The sequence below is a fragment of the Nerophis ophidion genome, linkage group LG03 (assembly GCF_033978795.1).
Source record: "Nerophis ophidion isolate RoL-2023_Sa linkage group LG03, RoL_Noph_v1.0, whole genome shotgun sequence".
Lineage (NCBI taxonomy): Eukaryota > Metazoa > Chordata > Actinopteri > Syngnathiformes > Syngnathidae > Nerophis > Nerophis ophidion.
In genome coordinates this window covers 47,665,450-47,684,161 of record NC_084613.1, presented here as the reverse complement: position 1 = coordinate 47,684,161, position 18,712 = coordinate 47,665,450, and the positions used below count along the sequence as shown (strand labels likewise).

Below are 18,712 nucleotides of genomic sequence, written 5' to 3'. Positions count from 1 at the left end.
CGTGATGCCGTACAACATCCACTGCAAATTGGGTTGCGACAGTAACGACACTGAGTGACATCACAACCAATTCATCCATCCATTTTCTACCGCTTGCATCCCGTTTTCCGCCTGAATGCAGCTGGGATGGACTCCAGCACTCCTGCGACAACCAATCTGTGATAACATAATAATAAGGATTCACATGCAGACCACCCAACACTAAACTAAAAAGATTGGAAATAATGACTTGACCGATCATGCAGGAATGAAACAATGACAAATGCAAAGAGGATGTCTGGATGCATTTATCATAAAGCACCACAAGAAAGTGTCTGGTTTAGCAGGAACAAAATCCCATCACTAAGTTGCATCTTGACAATACGTTGTGTGTACTGTTCTGTAGATTCAATAGATCTACGCTTGAATTGATATGTAATTAATTTGTTGTTAATTTGTTTTATCCTCAGAAAAAAGGGGTACTGGTAGAGGGTTACCAGTTCCAGAGCGGCGCGGTATGTATTCATTGGCCTGTCTCACTGTTTTTGGTTTAGCAGTACAGCATTGGTAATAAAGAATCTTTTAAATAATTCAGTAATATGTTTTAATCTTATCTTATCCCTTGTTTTTTGTGTTTCATGGCAGAAAAGTGTGGCGTTGCCTGCACCCCGGAGCAGTTCACCTGTGCAAACGGCTGCTGTTTGGAGCCAGGCTTGGAGTGTGACTCAATCCCTCAATGTAGCGACAACTCAGATGAACAGAAATGTGAAGACTGTAAGAATATTTTTTAAATTGATGCTCACTCAATGTTTCTGTAAAATGCATTCTCTGATGAAGTAATATTACGGTAACTGTGTCTTATCAGTGGACAACACATTTCAGTTTTTGCTGAAGATACCATTGGATGAGCAAAAAGGTAAATTTCCTTTTTTTCTTCTTCTTTCCTTTTATTATTACAATATTCTCTTTATAATTTAATCTTAATTTCTTGATGTCAACAGTGCGCTGCACTGAGCCTCCCCACACAGGCAGCTGCAGAGACAGTCAAACTAGGTGGTACTACAACCCCCTACGGCAGGACTGTTACCGCTTTAACTACGGTGGTTGCAAGGGAAATGAAAACCGTTTTGACTCCAAGGAGCACTGTGTAAAGGTCTGCAGAGGGGTGACAGGTAGGTTCTCACTGACATTATTACTTGGGGATCTTTTCAATCACATCCATGTAACATTTACATTTTATCAGTCAATCAATGGGGAGACCCGAAAATAATACGTTACAGTAGTCGAGGCGAGACGTAACAAACGCATGGATAATGATCTCAGTGACTTTAGTGGACAGAATGGAGCGAATTTTAGCGATATTACGGAGATGAAAGAAGGCCGTTTTAGTAACGCTTTTAATGTGTGACTCAAAGGAGAGAGTTGGTTCGAAGATAATACCCAGATTCTTTACCGTGTCGCCTTGTTTAATTGTTTGGTTGTCAAATGTTAGAGTTGTATTATTAAATAGAGGTCGGTGTCTAGCAGGACCGATAATAAGCATTTCCGTTTTTTTGGCGTGGAGTTGCAAAAAGTTAGCGGACATCCATTGTTTAATTTCATTAAGACACGCCTCCAGCTGACTACAATCCGGCGTGTTGGTCAGCTTTAGGGGCATGTAGAGTTGGGTGTTATCAGCATAACAGTGAAAGCTAACACCGTATTTGCGTATGATGTCACCTAGCGGCAGCATGTAGATGCTGAAGAGTGCAGGGCCAAGGACCGAACCCTGGGGAACTCCACACGTTACCTTAACGTAGTCCGAGGTCACATTGTTATGGGAGACACACTGCATCCTATCAGTAAGATAAGAGTTAAACCAAGACAGGGCTAAGTCTGACATACCAATTCGTGTTTTCATACGTTCTAATAAGATATTATGATCGACAGTATCGAAAGCAGCGCTAAGATCGAGGAGCAGCAACATAGATGACGCATCAGAATCCATCGTTAGCAATAGATCATTAGTCATTTTTGCGAGGGCTGTCTCCGTGGAGTGATTTGCCCTGAAACCGGATTGAAAGGTTTCACATAGATTGTTAGACGCTAAGTGTTTATTTAACTGCTCCGCAACAATTTTTTCGAGGATTTTTGAAATAAAGGGAAGGTAAGACACCGGTCGGTAGTTTACCATGAGGGCAGGATCGAGGTTAGATCTTTTAAGAAGAGGATGAATAACCGCTTTTTTGAATGCTAGGGGAACAGTGCCCGAGGAAAGTGATAAGTTTATAATATTCAGCACTGATGGACCTAATAATACAAAGACCTCCTTGATCAGTTTCCCAGGAAGAGGGTCAAGTAAACATGTTGTTTGTTTTATTCCATTTACACGTTGTAACAATTCCTCTAATGTTATTTCCTCAAAACGAGAGAAACTATTTTGGAGGGCAGTATCCGCCGTACATACAATCGTATCAGTGTTAATAGAACCCCGTTGTAGCTGGGACGCATTGTCTTTAATCTCCTTTCTAATGACTTCAATTTTCTTACTAAAGAATTGCATAAAGTCATCAGCTGAGTGGGTGGAGCTAATGGAAGGGGTCCCTTGTTGGGTTAGCGATGCTACCGTACTAAACAAAAATTTAGGATCGTTTTTATTACGGTGGATGAGATTTGAGTAATATTTAGCTTTAGCTAAGGTAAGCATGCGTTTATAAGTTATTAAACCATCACTCCATGCTTGATGGTGCACCTCAAGTTTAGTCGTGCGCCATTTGCGTTCCAGCTTTCTACATAATAATTTCTGAGCTCTAGTTTCTTCTGTAAACCACGGGGTACGCTTTTTTGGAGCCTTTTTTAACTTTAGCGGTGCTATGTTATCAATGGTTTCGCGCAGGGCGTCGTTAAAGTTGTTAGTGAGGTTATCAATAGAGCCCACATATTTTGGGAACGGTGCCATTACCGAGGGCAGTAGGTCAGCAAGAGTTGTCGTTGTGGCCGTATTAATGTTGCGGCTGCTATAGCAGTTATTATTATTATTAGTTTGACGAACATGCGTCTGAACCTCGAATTTTATAAGGTAATGATCGGACAATACTTTAGTATACGGGAGTATCGTAACTTTGGAAACGGTGATACCCCTGACAAGCACTAGGTCTATCGTATTACCGTTGCGATGCGTGGGTTCATTTATTATTTGTGTGAGACCACAGCTATCAATTATAGTCTGGAGCGCTACGCACGGTGGGTCCGATGGGGTATTCATATGGATATTAAAGTCCCCCATTATGATTATATTATCGGCGTGTGTCACTAGATCAGCAACGAACTCTGAGAATTCATTGATAAAGTCCGAATAGGGCCCTGGGGGGCGGTAGATAACAGCCAGGTGTAGAGGCAGTGGTGTGACAGACCTCATAGTAAGCACCTCAAACGATTTATATTTATTATTTATGTTAGGACTAAAGTTAAAGTTTTCGTTGTATATTAGTGCGACCCCCCCACTCCTTTTAAGATGACGGGCAATATGCGCATGTGTAAAGTTAGGAGGACATGCCTCATTTAGCGCAAAAAAGTCGTTTGGTTTAAGCCAGGTTTCGCTGAGACCGATGACGTTAAGATTGTTGTCTCTGATGATATCATTAACTAATAACGTTTTGGGAGACAATGATCTTATGTTTAAAAAAACCTATATTATAGGTAGTGGGCTGTTTTAGGGAATTTTTGATCAAATTATCCGTAGTAGCAATATTAATAATGTTGTGTTTATTATGCCCAGTGCATTTAGTATAATTACGACCATATCTAGGAATTGATACAACGGGAATTTTCCGATTGTTTGATTGTTGCTTTGATAAACTGCACGCATCATGGTTAGCCACCTCAGTAGAACACATGTTCCGATTGTTTGTTTGTTGCTTTGATAAACTGCACGCATCATAGTTAGCCACCTCAGTAAAACACATGTCCAACTCTGAAACACTCAAAGCAGAAAAAACTTGTTCTAATTCAGCTGACTCCTTACCCAGACCAGTAGTCTCGCATCTTCCATTTAAATCCGGCTTCAGGATGGAGGGAAGTGGTGTTCTGTGGGGATTAGCCTTCTGCTTTGTTTTTAGCCCCGCTCGACATCCGCGTTTCCGATCACACCGCTGGCGTCTGCTCCGTAGACGGCCCCCGCTGCTACTATACTCCGCTGCTTCACAGGCCGCTGGATGTAGCCGCCGAACTATTCCCGTGCTAGTTAGCAGGTCTAGCAAGCACGCGTCTATCAGTCAGAAACGGCCCGATATGTCCACATCCAGAAGTGTCTGGCGGTCGTACGTGATCACGGAGTGACCACGATGTGAGCCAGCCATGAAGTTTGCAGAATTGTCCGGTATTTCTGCCAAATGTTCCATCTTTAGCAGAAGCTCCGCGATGTTGCAGCCCGTCTGGGCGCCGCCATGTTGGAATTCCAGTCCTTTTCAATTCAATTGTATTTATATGGCGCCAAATCAAAACAGAACTTACAGCATGTCAAGGCACTAGAACCTCTAACCTCATGCATTAAAGGGAACTAACTGAACCCTACATGACCAAGCACAAGGAACAACTCCCCTTAGGTAAGAAACTTTTGACAGAACCTAGGTCCTGTAGGGCAGGGGTATCCAAACTGCAGCCCGTCTGCATCTTCAGTGCGGCCCGTGAGATGTCACAAGTTGAACTGAAAGAATTGATACTTTTTATTAGTAGATTGCACAGTACAGTACATATTCCGTACAATTGACCACTAAATGGTAACACCCGAATAAGTTTTTCAACTTGTTTAAGTCACGTTAATCAATTCATGGTAAATTGCCCGCGGCGTGTCTTGGTCTGTTTCTATACATTCTGGGGATCTGATCGCTGCAAGTTTGCCACCCGATCGCAGTCGTTTTAGAAAGATTTATGATTTATGACCATGAGTTGTCATTGTAATTGCACAGAGCATCAACTTTTATGACCCAATCTAAGCAAGTTTTCCCACTCACTGTACAAATTAACTCGAAACAAAGAAAGTCAACACACGGTTATACATAACACACCTGCTTATTCAACTTTTTGGACGTTATAAAACCGATCCAAGCCCATCCATCCATTTTCTACCGCTCGTCCCTTTTGGGATTGCGGGGTGGGGGGCTGGAGCCTATCCCAGTTGCATTCAGGGGGATATCCAAGCCCAATACATAATTTAAAGGTTACACTCATTAAAATCCAATAAAATGCATGATGGGTGATTATACAAAACATTTTCTCCACATTTCCCCATGTTTGATGCATTTTAGCCTCCTGATTTTTCTGCTTGATTAAAAAACTTGGAGGTCGTAATGAAAGTAAACATGGTCGTAGTTGAACATTCACATACTCTTAATATTTAATCTTTTATCGTTCATACTTCAAATTGCAGTGTTGTCATTGTCTGATCTTGGGGGTTATAAAAGTTGAAGTAGTTGTGGTAGTTAAAGTAATGTGTTGTTTAGTTTGTTATAACTTTTGTTTCTGATATTTTAAATCCTACATTTTTTATTATCATACAAATGATTATTGTTACATAATAATCAATGCTCTGTTGTGTGGTGATAAAAAAGCATTGTAATGTGTGTATTTCTGTACTCCTGTCTGTGTGTGTGCACGTGCATCCACATATTGGCGATTACCTAGGAAAATATGGCTTTATTGCAGATTGTACTATGATTTTACATGTTTGACAAACTTCCCTCTTCAATTTTGTATGAAAACAAATATGCAGACTAGAAGCATTTTGATCGCCGATTTACATGTAAAAACAGTGGTGTAAACTTGATCAGAGATTGCTCTGAGACCGCACACAGTTGGAATAATTAATAATGAACAAACAACTGGTTGGTTTAGTGATTTTGATATCAAAAATATTTAAAGGGGAACATTATCACAATTTCAAAAGGGTTAAAAACAATAAAAATCAGTTCCCAGTGGCTTATTGTATTTTTTTTGTTGTAGTTTTTTTCAAAATTTTACCGGTCCCGGAATATCCCTCAAAAAAAGTGCCTTATTTTCGCTCTCTCGAAGCCACTGTTCATTTTCCTGTGACGTCATACAGTGCTGCCAATGTAAACAAACAAACTGGCGTATAGCACAGCAAGATATAGCGACATTAGCTCGGATTCAGACTCGGATTTCAGCGGCTTAAGCGATTCAACAGATTACGCATGTATTGAAACGGATGGTTGGAGTATGAAAGTATTGAAGAAGAAACTGAAGCTATTGAGCGAATAGCTATTGACGCTATTCATAGCCATAGCACGGCCGAATAGCTGCGTTAGCATCGCCGGTAAAATGTGCAGACCGATCAGGACTTTCGCACTGGACACTGGAGCAACTTAAATCCGTAGACTGGTAAGTGTTTTTTTCGCATTAAATGTGGGTGGAAGGAAACGTAATATAGTTTCAAATGTACATACAGCTATAGCCTAAATAGCATGTTAGCATCGATTAGCTGGTAGTCACGCCGCGACCAAATATGTCTGATTAGCCCATAAGTCAACAACATCAACAAAACTCACCTTTTGTGATTTCGTTGACTTCATCGTTGCAAATGCATCTGCAGGTTATCCATACATCTCTGTACCATGTCTGTCTTAGCATCGCCGGTAAAATGTGCAGATAGTCCGGCACATTCGATGGGGTCTGGCGGAAGATTTCGTGCTACTTTCGCATCTTCGGGCCAGTGGTGCAACTTGAATCTCTCCCTGTTAGTGTTGTTACACCCTCCGACAACACACCGACGAGGAATGATGTCTCCAAGGTTCCAGAAAATAGTCGAAAAAACGGAAACTAACAGACCTGAGACCCAGTGTTTGTAATGTGTTTGAGAAAATGAAAATGGCGGCTTTCTTACCTAGACAACGTCATGTACTGACGTCATCGCTTCAAGAGGGCTAAACAGAAAAGCGTTTAATTCGCCAAAATTCACCCATTTAGAGTTCGGAAATTGGTTAAAAAAATATATGGTCTTTTTTTCTGCAACATCAAGGTATATATTGACGCTTACATAGGTCTGGTGATAATGTTCCCCTTTAAAATATTTAAAATTACATTAAACAAATATTTAAAATCTGTATCAGTAAACTAACTTCAGAACTGTATAAATATATAATGTATTTAACTTAATGTAATTGAACGTGGCGCACCGCAACGGTAAAATCACAGCCGCCTCATGTTAAAAATAAGGTTTTTTCTATTATGTGAAAACAAATTAAATTGATATAATGCATTGTAGCCTAAAGAAAAAGTTAAAAGTGTGACGCGAGCATATTTTATAACATTGATGCCAGCCCAATTCCAACAGGTTTTGCCTCACATCCGGACACTTTTGTCTGTGTGCTTCCCCGGACAAAAAAAACACTTCCTCATTCTCCTCCTAGCTGCTTTCAAGCACAGACGGTGTGTTTGAGATCATGGGAAAAGTAAACATCAAAACAAAACCACACAAACATAAAACATTACCACCAGCAAGTTTTGACAGCATGGATCGATAGATTTAGCACTATTGACAAGTTATGCACCGAAACTCGACTGCTTAAAAAGACTCTAAACACCGAAAACAGAGCTGCTATAAACTGATGTTGTGACTTAAACAAGACGCACATCATTGTCTGGAGTGTAGTCAGCATGTCTGCAATGTGGACCTAATTTTTGATATATATCCCAAATATACCAGCAAACAGGGATCTACAAAATGTGCAAATATTAAGAGTACAGTGGCGGCTTTTAGGGAGAAAAAGTCCAACTGGAGCTGGATCACCAAGTAAGTGTGTTGTCATGCTCTCTGTAGCTGGCTTTTTGTCGAGGGGCAGAAGTAGAGTTCTAAACATGACTACATTTTATAATAACACCAGAAAAGATGCTAGATTTGCTGCTAGTAATTTTTAATAAAGAAACATTTACTAAAAGTTAGGGCTTGACAATTATGGCAAAAATAGTAATTACGATTATTTTGATTGATATTGTAATCGCCAATAATGACACAATTACTCTTGTTTTGAAATTTATGAATATTTATTGTCCGACCAAAACTCAACCCAAGTAATTAAAAAAAAAACGGATAGAGATTAGAATAAAAATAACCAACAACAAGTAAAATAATAGTAATAACAATCTATTTAGATAACAATAGCAATATAAAAAATAATACATTTCAGTTTTTCCATTTTAGTTGCTGGGTTGCAATCACGTGATCTAGAGGCACTTCCGGTTGTAAGGCAATGCTGTAGAGCAGTGGTCCCCAACTACCGGGCCGTGGCCCGATTGGCACCGGGCCGTGGCCCGATTGGCACCGGGCCGTGGCCCGATTGGTACCGGGCCGCAGAATAATTTTGTATTAATTTTTATTTTTAAAAAAAATATATATAATATTTTCTATTTTTTTATTTTTTATTAAATCAACATAAAAAACACAATATACACTTACAATTAGTGCACCAACCACAAAACCTCCCTTTTTCATGACAAAAACCTCCCTTTTTCATGACAAAGAAAAAAAAAAGGATTTCACAGGTGAACAGACTAATTAGGAACAGGTGGGTGCCACAATTGGGTATAAAAGCAGCTTCCATGAAATGCTCAGTCATTCAAAAACAAGGATGGGGCGAGGGTCACTACTTTGTGTACAAATACGTAAGTAAATTGTTGAACAGTTTAAGAACAACATTTCTCAACTATTGCAAAGAATGTAGGGATTTCACCATCTACGGTCCATAATATTATCAAAAGGTTAAAAAAATATGGAGAAATCACTGCACGTAACCGATTATATTACATACCTTCAATCTCTCAAGTGGTACTGCATCAAAAAGCAACATCGGTGTGTAAATCACCACATGATATCACCACATGGGCTCAGGAACACTTCAGAAAACCACTGGAAATAACTACAGTTTGTCGCTACATCTGTAAGTGCAAGTTAAAACTCTACTATGCAAAGTGAAAGCCATTTATCAACAACACTCAGAAACGCGGCCGGCTTCACTGGGCCCGAGCTCATCTAAGATGATGGACAGGTGTCACGGTGTGACTGCAGCCAGGCACGTAAGAAAACCCTCGTCTCCATAGCAACGTCTCTGTCGCATTCACTCATTTGCCGCTTTTCCACTAACGCAGGGGTAGGCAACCCAGAATGTTGAAAAAGCCATTTTGGACCAAAATAACGAAACGTTGTCAAGCGCCATCCATATAAAACTTGCGGGCCGCACTAACAATCTTTTCATATTAAGGTGGGGGCCGCAAAATAATAACTGTTGGACTGAAGTACATGGTTGTTGGAGAAGAACAAAGCTTGTTTATTTGACTATCTCTATTAGCCAAAATACTTTGTGTTTTATCATGATATCAAAAAGTAAACACCATGTTTTTGTTTACATAACTTGTGTTTTTTAATTCCACAAAGTAGTTACTTTAATAACCATGAATGTAGCATAACATTTTGGTAATGTTCTATGGTATATGATTAATACCTATATAAACTTTGAATGGATCTGTCCTGATACATCATGTATATGTGCACACATTAGTACATTCAAATGTACGTACATAACTTAAAGAATACCTCTCTCTATGAAAATGTGAAAATAGAGATTAAGGCATCATGTAATAAAAAAGCTGACACAAAAACACAAATATGTATCTTTAAGTATATAGATAACGTTTATCTAGAGCAGGGGTCTCAGACACGCGGGCCAATTGCGGCCCTTGAGACCTTATTTTGCGGCCCCCACCTTAATATGAAAGATTGTTAGTGCGGCCCGCAAGTTTTATATGGATGGCGCTTGACAGCGTTTCGTTATTTTGGTCCAAAATGGCTTTTTCAACATTCTGGGTTGCCTACCCCTGCGTTAGTGGAAAAGCGGCAAATGAGTGAATGCAACAGAGACGTTGCTATGGAGACGAGGGTTTTCTTACGTGCCTGGCTGCAGTCACACCGTGACACCTGTCCATCACTATCAACAGTCCCTGATAACCTGGACCAATATTACATATTACATGATGGCTTCGCATTCACACCCCAACACTGTTTTACCAAACATAATGAATAACCATGATTAATAATTCCATCCATCCATCCATTTTATACCGCTTATTCCCTTTTGCGGTCGCGGGGGGCGCTGGCGCCTATCTCAGTTACAATCGGGTGGAAGGCGGTGTACACCCTGAACAAGTCGCCACCTCATCGCAGGGCCAACACAGATAGACAGACAACCTTCACACTCACATTCACACACTAGGGCAAATTTAGTGTTGCCAATCAACCTATCCCCAGGTGCATGTCTTTGGAAGTGGGAGGAAGCCGGAGTACCCGGAGGGAACCCACGCATTCACGGGGAGAACATGCGAACTCCACACAGAAATGTCCCGAGCTGAGCAGACGCACTAACCCCTCTGCCACCGTGATTAATAATTGTTATTTTAATATTGATTAAAAAAAAAATCTTTATTATTTTGCCCATAATTGTGCAGTCTTATGTGTAAGACTAGACCTAATATATGAACACTATTTTTATCTACAGTATATGGACAAAAAGTGCTGTTATGTCTTATGTCCATAAGGTGCCATCTTTTGAAATGTTCACATTTATTTATATTTATTTATAGTATTATTTTGTGTCTGCCATGTTACTTTGTTTATATTGATTGTGTTGCTTTCATATGCACATTCAACTTTCTACTTGAAGTATGTGTATACATTTAGATTGTTAGTGTTTTCAAAAAATAAAACGTAGTTAAAGGATTTCAGTACAAGTCGTTTTTTTTAAATTTTGAGGAGATTTAAGATTACCGCAATAATAATGATAACCGTGATAATTTTGGTCACAATAACCGTGATAAGAAATGTTCATTCTGTGTGTGTGTGTGTGTGTGTGTGTGTGTGTGTGTGTGTGTGTGTGTGTGTGTGTGTGTATATCCATCCATCCATTTTCTACATATATAATATAATTTAAAAAATATTTTTGAAACGATGTATTTATGAGGTGGCCATAAATATGACAACAAACCCTCAGTAAGATGTAGCACATTAACAGCCCAAACAATCCTACATTAGGCCAGCTTTCTCCCATTAATATGTTTACTATTAGACCAGTCCAAGTAAGGTAGTAAGTTACAGTACATTCACCTCTGCTTTGTATGCGATTTTAGTTGGTTTAGTTTTAACGTGACTTCTCCTGATTTCCTCCTACTTCACTCAACAAATGAAGGTATTTGCATCAGGTCAGGCCATAACTTCATGTGTATTTTTTGTCAGCCATGAAACAATGTTCCTTGACTTGTTTCCAGTGCTTCTGATCTCAAAAAAGTATTTATTTATTTTTTATTAGAAAAGGATGTGTTTGCCAGAAGGCAGGAGTTTGAACGCAGAGCTGCTGGAAGTCAGACAAGTATGTAACTATTCTTGTACCTGAAAGTCTTATTACACATCAGGCAGATTTTCTTCAACGCTGATAAATTTTGGTATTTGTGCAGGTGTCATTGCAATAGCTGCTGTCCTGGGTTTAGCTATTCTCATCCTGTTGGGCATCCTGTTGTACTGCTTCATGAAAGGAAAGAAAAAGTCCTCGCAGCACCACCGCGTGCCCGTCAACAACGCTCCACTCACGTCCATAGAAGACCGGGAACGTCTGGTCTACAACAGTACAACCAAGCCCATCTGAATCCTTCAGCCGTGATCTTTGATTCCCTGTCCGTACGATAAGTGACACCATCGGCCAGAGCTGTGTCATTTACTCAATGAACTCTGATTTATGAGAGAGACAGCAATGTTCATGTTCATCAACCGAGTGGAACTGTTTTAATGGTGTATGTAACATTTTTTTGTTTGTTTTAAAGAATGGATATGCAGGAGGCAGTGTAGTGTTTTGTTTTTTTTTATCGTTTATTCAATTTTTCTTAAGATCATTTTAATACAGTATGTCATTTTAAAAGCTTTTTGTCCTACGGTTTCTACTTATATTACCAAGGACCTCAAGTTATTTTACATACTAGATTACCTCCATATATTTTACCCAATTCACTTTTGATCCGTGATATGGTCTGTTACTTCAAAGTAAACCTATAGATGACTAAAACTGGATTTTTTTTTTGTTTTATGTAAATGCCCCACTAATTTACAGACATGTTCTGATGGTCAGATATGCTATCTTCTACATGTGTGTTACTCCATTGGATATTCTGAAAAACATAGGGGTAATCCATAATATTTTTCTTATTATGGCTTGTAGAAGGAATGTTGTTTGGTGTTAAAATATGTTTTCATAATAAACTGATAATGCATTGCAAAATAAAACTAACTTGTCAAAGAATTACCTCGATTATGTGTGTGCCAGTGTTTCTTTGTTGGACTTATATTATTTGTTATTGTAATTATCTTTGTCACCTATAACAAAGTTAAATGCATATGTTTTTTGTTCAGAGAGTTTAGCATATATTGGGTTGCTCCTAACTTCTAGCATATTAAATTCACAAAATGTATTACTTTTTCTGCAGGCAGCCCTCAGTAGAGCAAGTTTGGACACACAACCCTCCACAATTTAATTTTTATTTCATTGTTCTGCAATGCTAAAACACTTGATTCATCCATCCATCTATTTTCTACCGCTTATTCCCTTTCGGGGTCGCGGGGGGCGCTGGCGCCTATCTCAGCTACAATCGGGCGAAAGGCGGGGTACACCTGGACAAGTCGCCACCTCATCGCAGGGCCAACACAGATAGACAGACAACATTCACACTCACATTCACACACTAGGGCCAATTTAGTGTTGCCAATCAACCTATCCCCAGGTGCATGTCTTTGGAGGTGGGAGGAAGCCGGAGTACCCGGGGGGAACCCACGCATTCACGGGGAGAACATGCAAACTCCACACAGAAACACTTGATTCCATGCTTTAAAAAGCCACTCTTACATGTTTAAATGACATGCATTTACACCCTACAGTCCACCACTAGGCATTGCTTTATATTCACAGCAGGTGGCGATATTGTTTTTCTTGTAAAAAAAAAAAAAAAACACCTTGCATTTCAGTATTGCTGTTTTGTCGATTACAATTTTCTTTGGTCTTAGTTTAGCATTTTAAAACCTCGGAAGATCATTTTATTAGTGAGGATCTAACCTCTTTGTGTGTACCAATAAAAGCTGCATTTTCAGATTGTGAGAAGTCTCTGTAAGAAAGTCAGCCTTATGGAAGACGAAAGTCAAAGAGGCAAAAGTGAACGTTTAATCAGCCTCGCATAAATTACCATGCACCCCAACTGATTCATTGAGGCCTTCTTTTGTCTGTTAAATTTCCTGTTGACCTGACCCCCATAAATGTAAGTGCCAGGGTTACAATTGGTTTCGTTTATTATGCAGAAAACGATGTGTTTTGTATTAGTGTAGCATGTATTTATCTGGATTTTGAGAAAATAGGCACAAAAATGTTTATCTTCCTTTCATTATGTTTGCCCTACTGCAATCCAGATGTTAAACACACGTCAAAACATCAACCCTGACGTCGAAAGTAGGCGTTCCTTTGCTGCATTTAAGCCGTTCGTATATTTACCTATTTTAGACAGATGCATAAAAGCAGATGATGTAATTAATGTATTTGTCAGTATTATAATCAATTGTTTTCCTATGATTAACACATTGAAAAAAAATATAAGAATTTTGTAATCCTAATACGCTATGTCATAGAAGACTTTAGGAAATCCGATGGACTTTGAACGCAGCAGTGGTTTTACGGCGTTCCTCTTCCAAGATGCCACAGTTCGGTCAGTTGAAAAAAAGTCATCCAAGCTGAGCGACTCGGTGAGACGTCAACATGTGGAAATCAAGGATTTAATGGCGTGGCAGCACTATTATCAGCGAGAAATCACCGAGTAAAACTTTTAACTGTCGTCGGACACCAAGAAGTTGTCCTTTTTCGGTAAGTGGGCTGCATTTTAACACAAAGTGCTAACTTCATGTTCTCTTCGATGGCTAATACGAAGATTTCCGGCCTCGTTTAAAGTAAAGTTATTAAGTGTGTTAAAAATATTTTTAAGCTTGACTGGGGCGTTTTAACAGTTAACTAGTAGATTATTCAGTTTCAAAATAAAGCGTTTACGGAGTAACTCAAAGCTCAGAGACGTTCTCTAATTTGAAGTCATCCGTTATAGTCCCATTTTTTTTATTGCAAATAACAGTCTAGAACATTCCAAATCATCTGATGCTCATCCTCACACCCTTTTTTGCATGTTGGACCCTTGCTTTGGGCAATTTCACAATTCCAATGTTTGAAAGTTGGGGGCGTGAGTTTCAGTGAGATGAGTGATGTTTGTGTTTGAATTGAACAGTTTGGGTTCAATGAACTTTGGTTAACTGTTTCGATAAAGAATTGGCTTTATTTCCCAAGTCATCCTTTGCAATGTCAAGTCAGACTTAACACCCTTGGTTCTACTAAATCATTTGCAATTTCCTCTTTTTCCTCTCACCACCCATGGTGCTCATGTTTAGCCGGCCCGAAGCCAATTGTTCTCCTCTAATGAGCGCCCCAGTGGGATCCTGTGACGTTTCTTTTTTTCTTTTTTTTTTGTTAGCAACTGCTATAGAACAAAGGATAAAACCAATGAGGGACTAGTGAAAAGTTTCATCTCCTCCATTTTGACCCTACTTGACACTGCAGACTTAAATATCTCAAGATCATTTCAAGCCTAAATGTTGCCTCAATACAATTAAAGTCACCATCCAGGTGGTCCAGACAGGAAAAAACCCTTGGACGATAGATGTAGCCCTTAACTCATTCTTCCAGAGCCTTGGTATGCTTCAGCTGTTAAGAAATTACCAGACCCACTAATTTAGTGGTTGATGCTACTTTGATGACAGTAAGCAAAACCTTGGACTCGTCAGGGCACAAAAAAGGTTGCAGCTTTTGCATGTTCCAGGTTAGTTTACCTGTTGAGAGTCAACTTTGAACAAAACAAGTGACTGCCCTTCTTGTTTGAAAAGGAAAGAGTATGTGCGGTAGGGCTGCACGATTTTTAGAAAAAACATAATTAAGATTTTCCTCTATAAAATGGCGATTGTGATTCAATTTGCAATTTTAATATTTTATACATAATAATTCGTAAAATTGCAAAAATAACGAGTTGAGGAAGAGATGTTATTGTACTCTGTCACATATTCCTGTCTCAAGGTGCCACATATTAGAACTATATGCAATAATTTACTTTGAAATGAGCGCCCTCTGCGACCCCAAAGGGAATAAGCGGTAGAAAATGGATGTAAGGATATTCGGCTTTTTGCAGACAGACTCAGAGTTTATGTCTATCTACATCAGGGGTGTCAAACTCAAATACAAAGTGGGCCAAAATTTAAAACTGAACGAAGCCGCGGGCTGAAGTTGAACAAATTAATCCTTTAATAGGGAACCAAACAAGTTTTGCATTGAATATTGACCAAGCAATGCTTATATAACTTTATAGTGACATGCAAAATCAAGTTTTAAATACTAATAATTGAAAAATATCAATGGCATATCAAATAAAGTAAAAATACAAATTGAATGCCTCTTTTCGGCGGCAGGTTTGAGTTGGGGCGGGATTTGGTGGTAGCGGGGGTGTATATTGTAGCGTCCCGGAAGAGTTAGTGATGCAAGGGGTTCTGGGTATTTGTTCGGTTGTGTTTATGTTGTGTTTATGTTGTGTTACGGTGCGGATGTTCTCCCGAAATGTGTTTGTCATTATTGTTTGCTGTGGCTTCACAGTGTGGCGTATATTTGTAACAGCGTTAGAGTTGTTTATATGGCCACCCTCAGTGTGACCTGTATGGCTGTTGACCAAGTATGCCTTGCATACACTTGTGTGTGTATGTGTGTATGAGCCCCATATATTATGTGAGTGGGCCGGTACGCTGTTTGTATGGAGGAAAAGCGGACGTGCCGAAATGTAGAGAACGCCAAAGGCAGTGCTTTTACGGCCCGCCCCCAATATTATTGTCCGGGTGGAAATCAAGACAAATTCGGGAGGGGCACTGAACTTTAGGAGTCTCCCGGTAAAATCGGGAGGGTTGACGAGTATGAGTATTAGTGGTGAATGCGGCGTAACAGCGGCGGGCCAGCTCTAATGTTAATTTGATATTTCCTCAAGGGCCAAATGAAATTACATGGCGGGCCAAATTTGGCCCGCGGGCCAGAGTTTGATACCATGATCTACATCATGCTCTTGAACTGAAGAAATAATCGATAAAAATTATACAGTGATCATAATGTATAATAATAATGCAAGCAACCAATAATTCCAATTAATTAAAATAATTACTCAATCAACTTAGATTTATAAATTAAAATCAACTTTTATTTCTCATAAGGATGTAACGGTATTAAAATCTCACGGTATGATATTATTACAGCATGATATTATCGGGGTATATGTCCCCCGCCCAAAGAAATAACAACGTAAAAATGACTGTGTAAAATGAAGTGGCGGGAATGTTTAGGATAAGATACTTACTGTAATTGAACACAAACATATTGCTAAAATGTTCTAATCATATGTTTTACTACAAACATGTTTTTTAAGTGCAACGAATTTTGCAGGAACATCCACTGTTTCAAGTGAATATTTAAAAAAATCTTACAGTTAAGTGTCCTTAAGGTGACAATGTAGTGAAGTGAAGTGAATTTTATTTACATAGTGCTTTTTCTCTAGTGACTCAAAACGCTTTACATAGTGAAACCCAATATCTAAGTTACATTTAAACCAGTGTGGGTGGCACTGGGAGCAGGTGGGTAAAGTGTCTTGCCCAAGGACACAACGGCAGTGACAGATGGCGGAAGCGGAGCTCGATAGATAGATAGATAGTACTTTATTGGTTCCTTCAGGAGAGTTTCTTCAGGAAAATTAAAATTCCAGCTGCAGTGTACAGAGTTGAGGTCAATTTAAAAATAAAAAGTAAATAATGGGAGTTTAAATGGAAACAAAATAGAGAAATATTACAATAAGAATAAAAAATAAAAAGCAACAATGGGAATTAAAATATAACAATAAAATAAGAATACAACAAGAGAAAGTAGGCAGTAGTGACCATGTTATGAAAACGTATTGCACTGCTATTGTTTTGCATCCCCTGTCATCCTTGTACCCCCCACCCCCTGCCCCAGAGAGGAGTTGTACAGTCTAATGGCGTGTGGGACAAAGGAGTTTTTGAGTCTATTAGTCCTGCACTTGGGATGAAGCAGTCTAGCACTGAACAGGCTCCTCTGGCTACTGATAACGCTATGCAGAGGGTGATTGGCATCATCCAGGGTGCTCACTAGTTTGTCAACATTCCTCTTCTCTGCCACCGTCACCAGTGAGTCCAGTTTCATTCCGATTGTAGAACCGGCCCGCCTGATCAGTTTCTCAAGTCTGGGGCTGTCCTTCTTAGATGTACTGCCCCCCCAGCACACTACCATGTAGAACAGAACACTGGCAACCACAGACTGGTAGTACATCCACAGGAGTTTTCTACAAATGTTGAAGGAGTGCAGTCCCCTGAAGAAGTACAGCCTGCTCTGTCTTTTCTTGTACTGGTGGTCCGTGTTAACAGTGATGGTACCGGCAACCCTCAAGTTGCTTGCACGGCCACTCTACCAACTGAGCTACACCGCCCTGTGATGTAAAGATCCAGTGTAAAACTATAATATTATCATAATTGTTTTTCAACTTTTACTTTATTATAAGCAGTGTCCTCCACAGTGGACATATTTATTTTATTTCAGTTTGGAAAATGCTGATTCTTAGAAAAGTTAACTAACAATGTAACGTTTTATAATGTGAATGCTTCAACGATTGTTAGCTTCACTGGCTTCAAATATCTTTTCTGGGTGACGGTTTATGAGTTGGCGACTTGTCGAGGGTGTACCCAGCCTTCCGCCCGGTTGAAGCTGGGATAGGCTCCAGCACCCCAGCGACCCCGACAGGAACAAGCAGTAGAAAATGGATGGATGGGATGGATTTGGCCATGGTGCTCCCTTCCGCCCGAGTGCAGGTAGATAGGCTCCAGCTCTGCCGTGACATCGAGAAGGACAAGCAGTTAAAAATGAATGGATGGATTAAGAAGTTATCAAGTAGCTTTTGAGTTTTTCCCACGGTGAACTGTTTGTTTTTTTTGGTGATTTCCTTCCGTGCGGTGCAACGTGACTGGCTGGTTGTCACATTGGAAACGCTCACAACGCTTTGCAGAATGCAGACTTTATTACCTCTGCCAAAGAGGTTATGTTTCCGCCAGGGTTTGTATTCGTCTGTTAACAACAAAACTAAAAAATTAATGGATTGATTGTAATGTATTTTTCAGGAAATATCCCAAAAACCCAAATTCCTCTCATCTACTACAAACACACTTCAACTTCCTGCTTACCCCGTTCCAGGCCCCCCACTTTGTCGGTCCTACGCTGCGCAGAGTCTTCGGGGAAATAAAGTTTATTTTCACGCTAAAGCGCCAGGAAAAATGTACACACCACGTTTTTGTTTGATACCGTCACTGCTTTATTGAGAAGACTCTTAAACTACAATACCACGGTATCTACAATACCATTACATCCCTACTCATTACTAGAAGACGGAATCTTTGGGCACCTCACGATTCAATTACGATTCAGGAGTGACGATTCGATTTAAAATCGATTACTGATATTTCTTTACATTGATGCATTTTTATATTTCTTTTTGTTTCACTTAATAACCGTTCTCACTTGCAACGTTAAAAAAA

General features: G+C 39.6%; 2 protein-coding genes across 2 annotated transcripts in view; both read left to right on the top strand.

Moving 5' to 3' along the window:
* Positions 1 to 12,317, top strand: part of spint1a (serine peptidase inhibitor, Kunitz type 1 a) — a 30,986-nt gene extending 18,669 nt beyond the window's left edge. Inside the window, exons 6-11 of the mRNA XM_061895427.1 lie at positions 450 to 494; positions 625 to 753; positions 845 to 895; positions 981 to 1,151; positions 11,328 to 11,387; positions 11,473 to 12,317. Coding sequence (XP_061751411.1) covers positions 450 to 494; positions 625 to 753; positions 845 to 895; positions 981 to 1,151; positions 11,328 to 11,387; positions 11,473 to 11,660 — 644 coding nt within the window. The 3' untranslated portion in view covers positions 11,661 to 12,317. The remainder of the gene's footprint in view (positions 1 to 449; positions 495 to 624; positions 754 to 844; positions 896 to 980; positions 1,152 to 11,327; positions 11,388 to 11,472) is intronic.
* A 1,353-nt stretch (positions 12,318 to 13,670) lies between these two features.
* Positions 13,671 to 18,712, top strand: part of LOC133549711 (pleckstrin homology domain-containing family G member 3) — a 98,847-nt gene continuing 93,805 nt past the window's right edge. The window contains exon 1 of the mRNA XM_061895420.1: positions 13,671 to 13,910. The gene's annotated coding sequence lies outside the window, so the exon portion shown is untranslated. The remainder of the gene's footprint in view (positions 13,911 to 18,712) is intronic.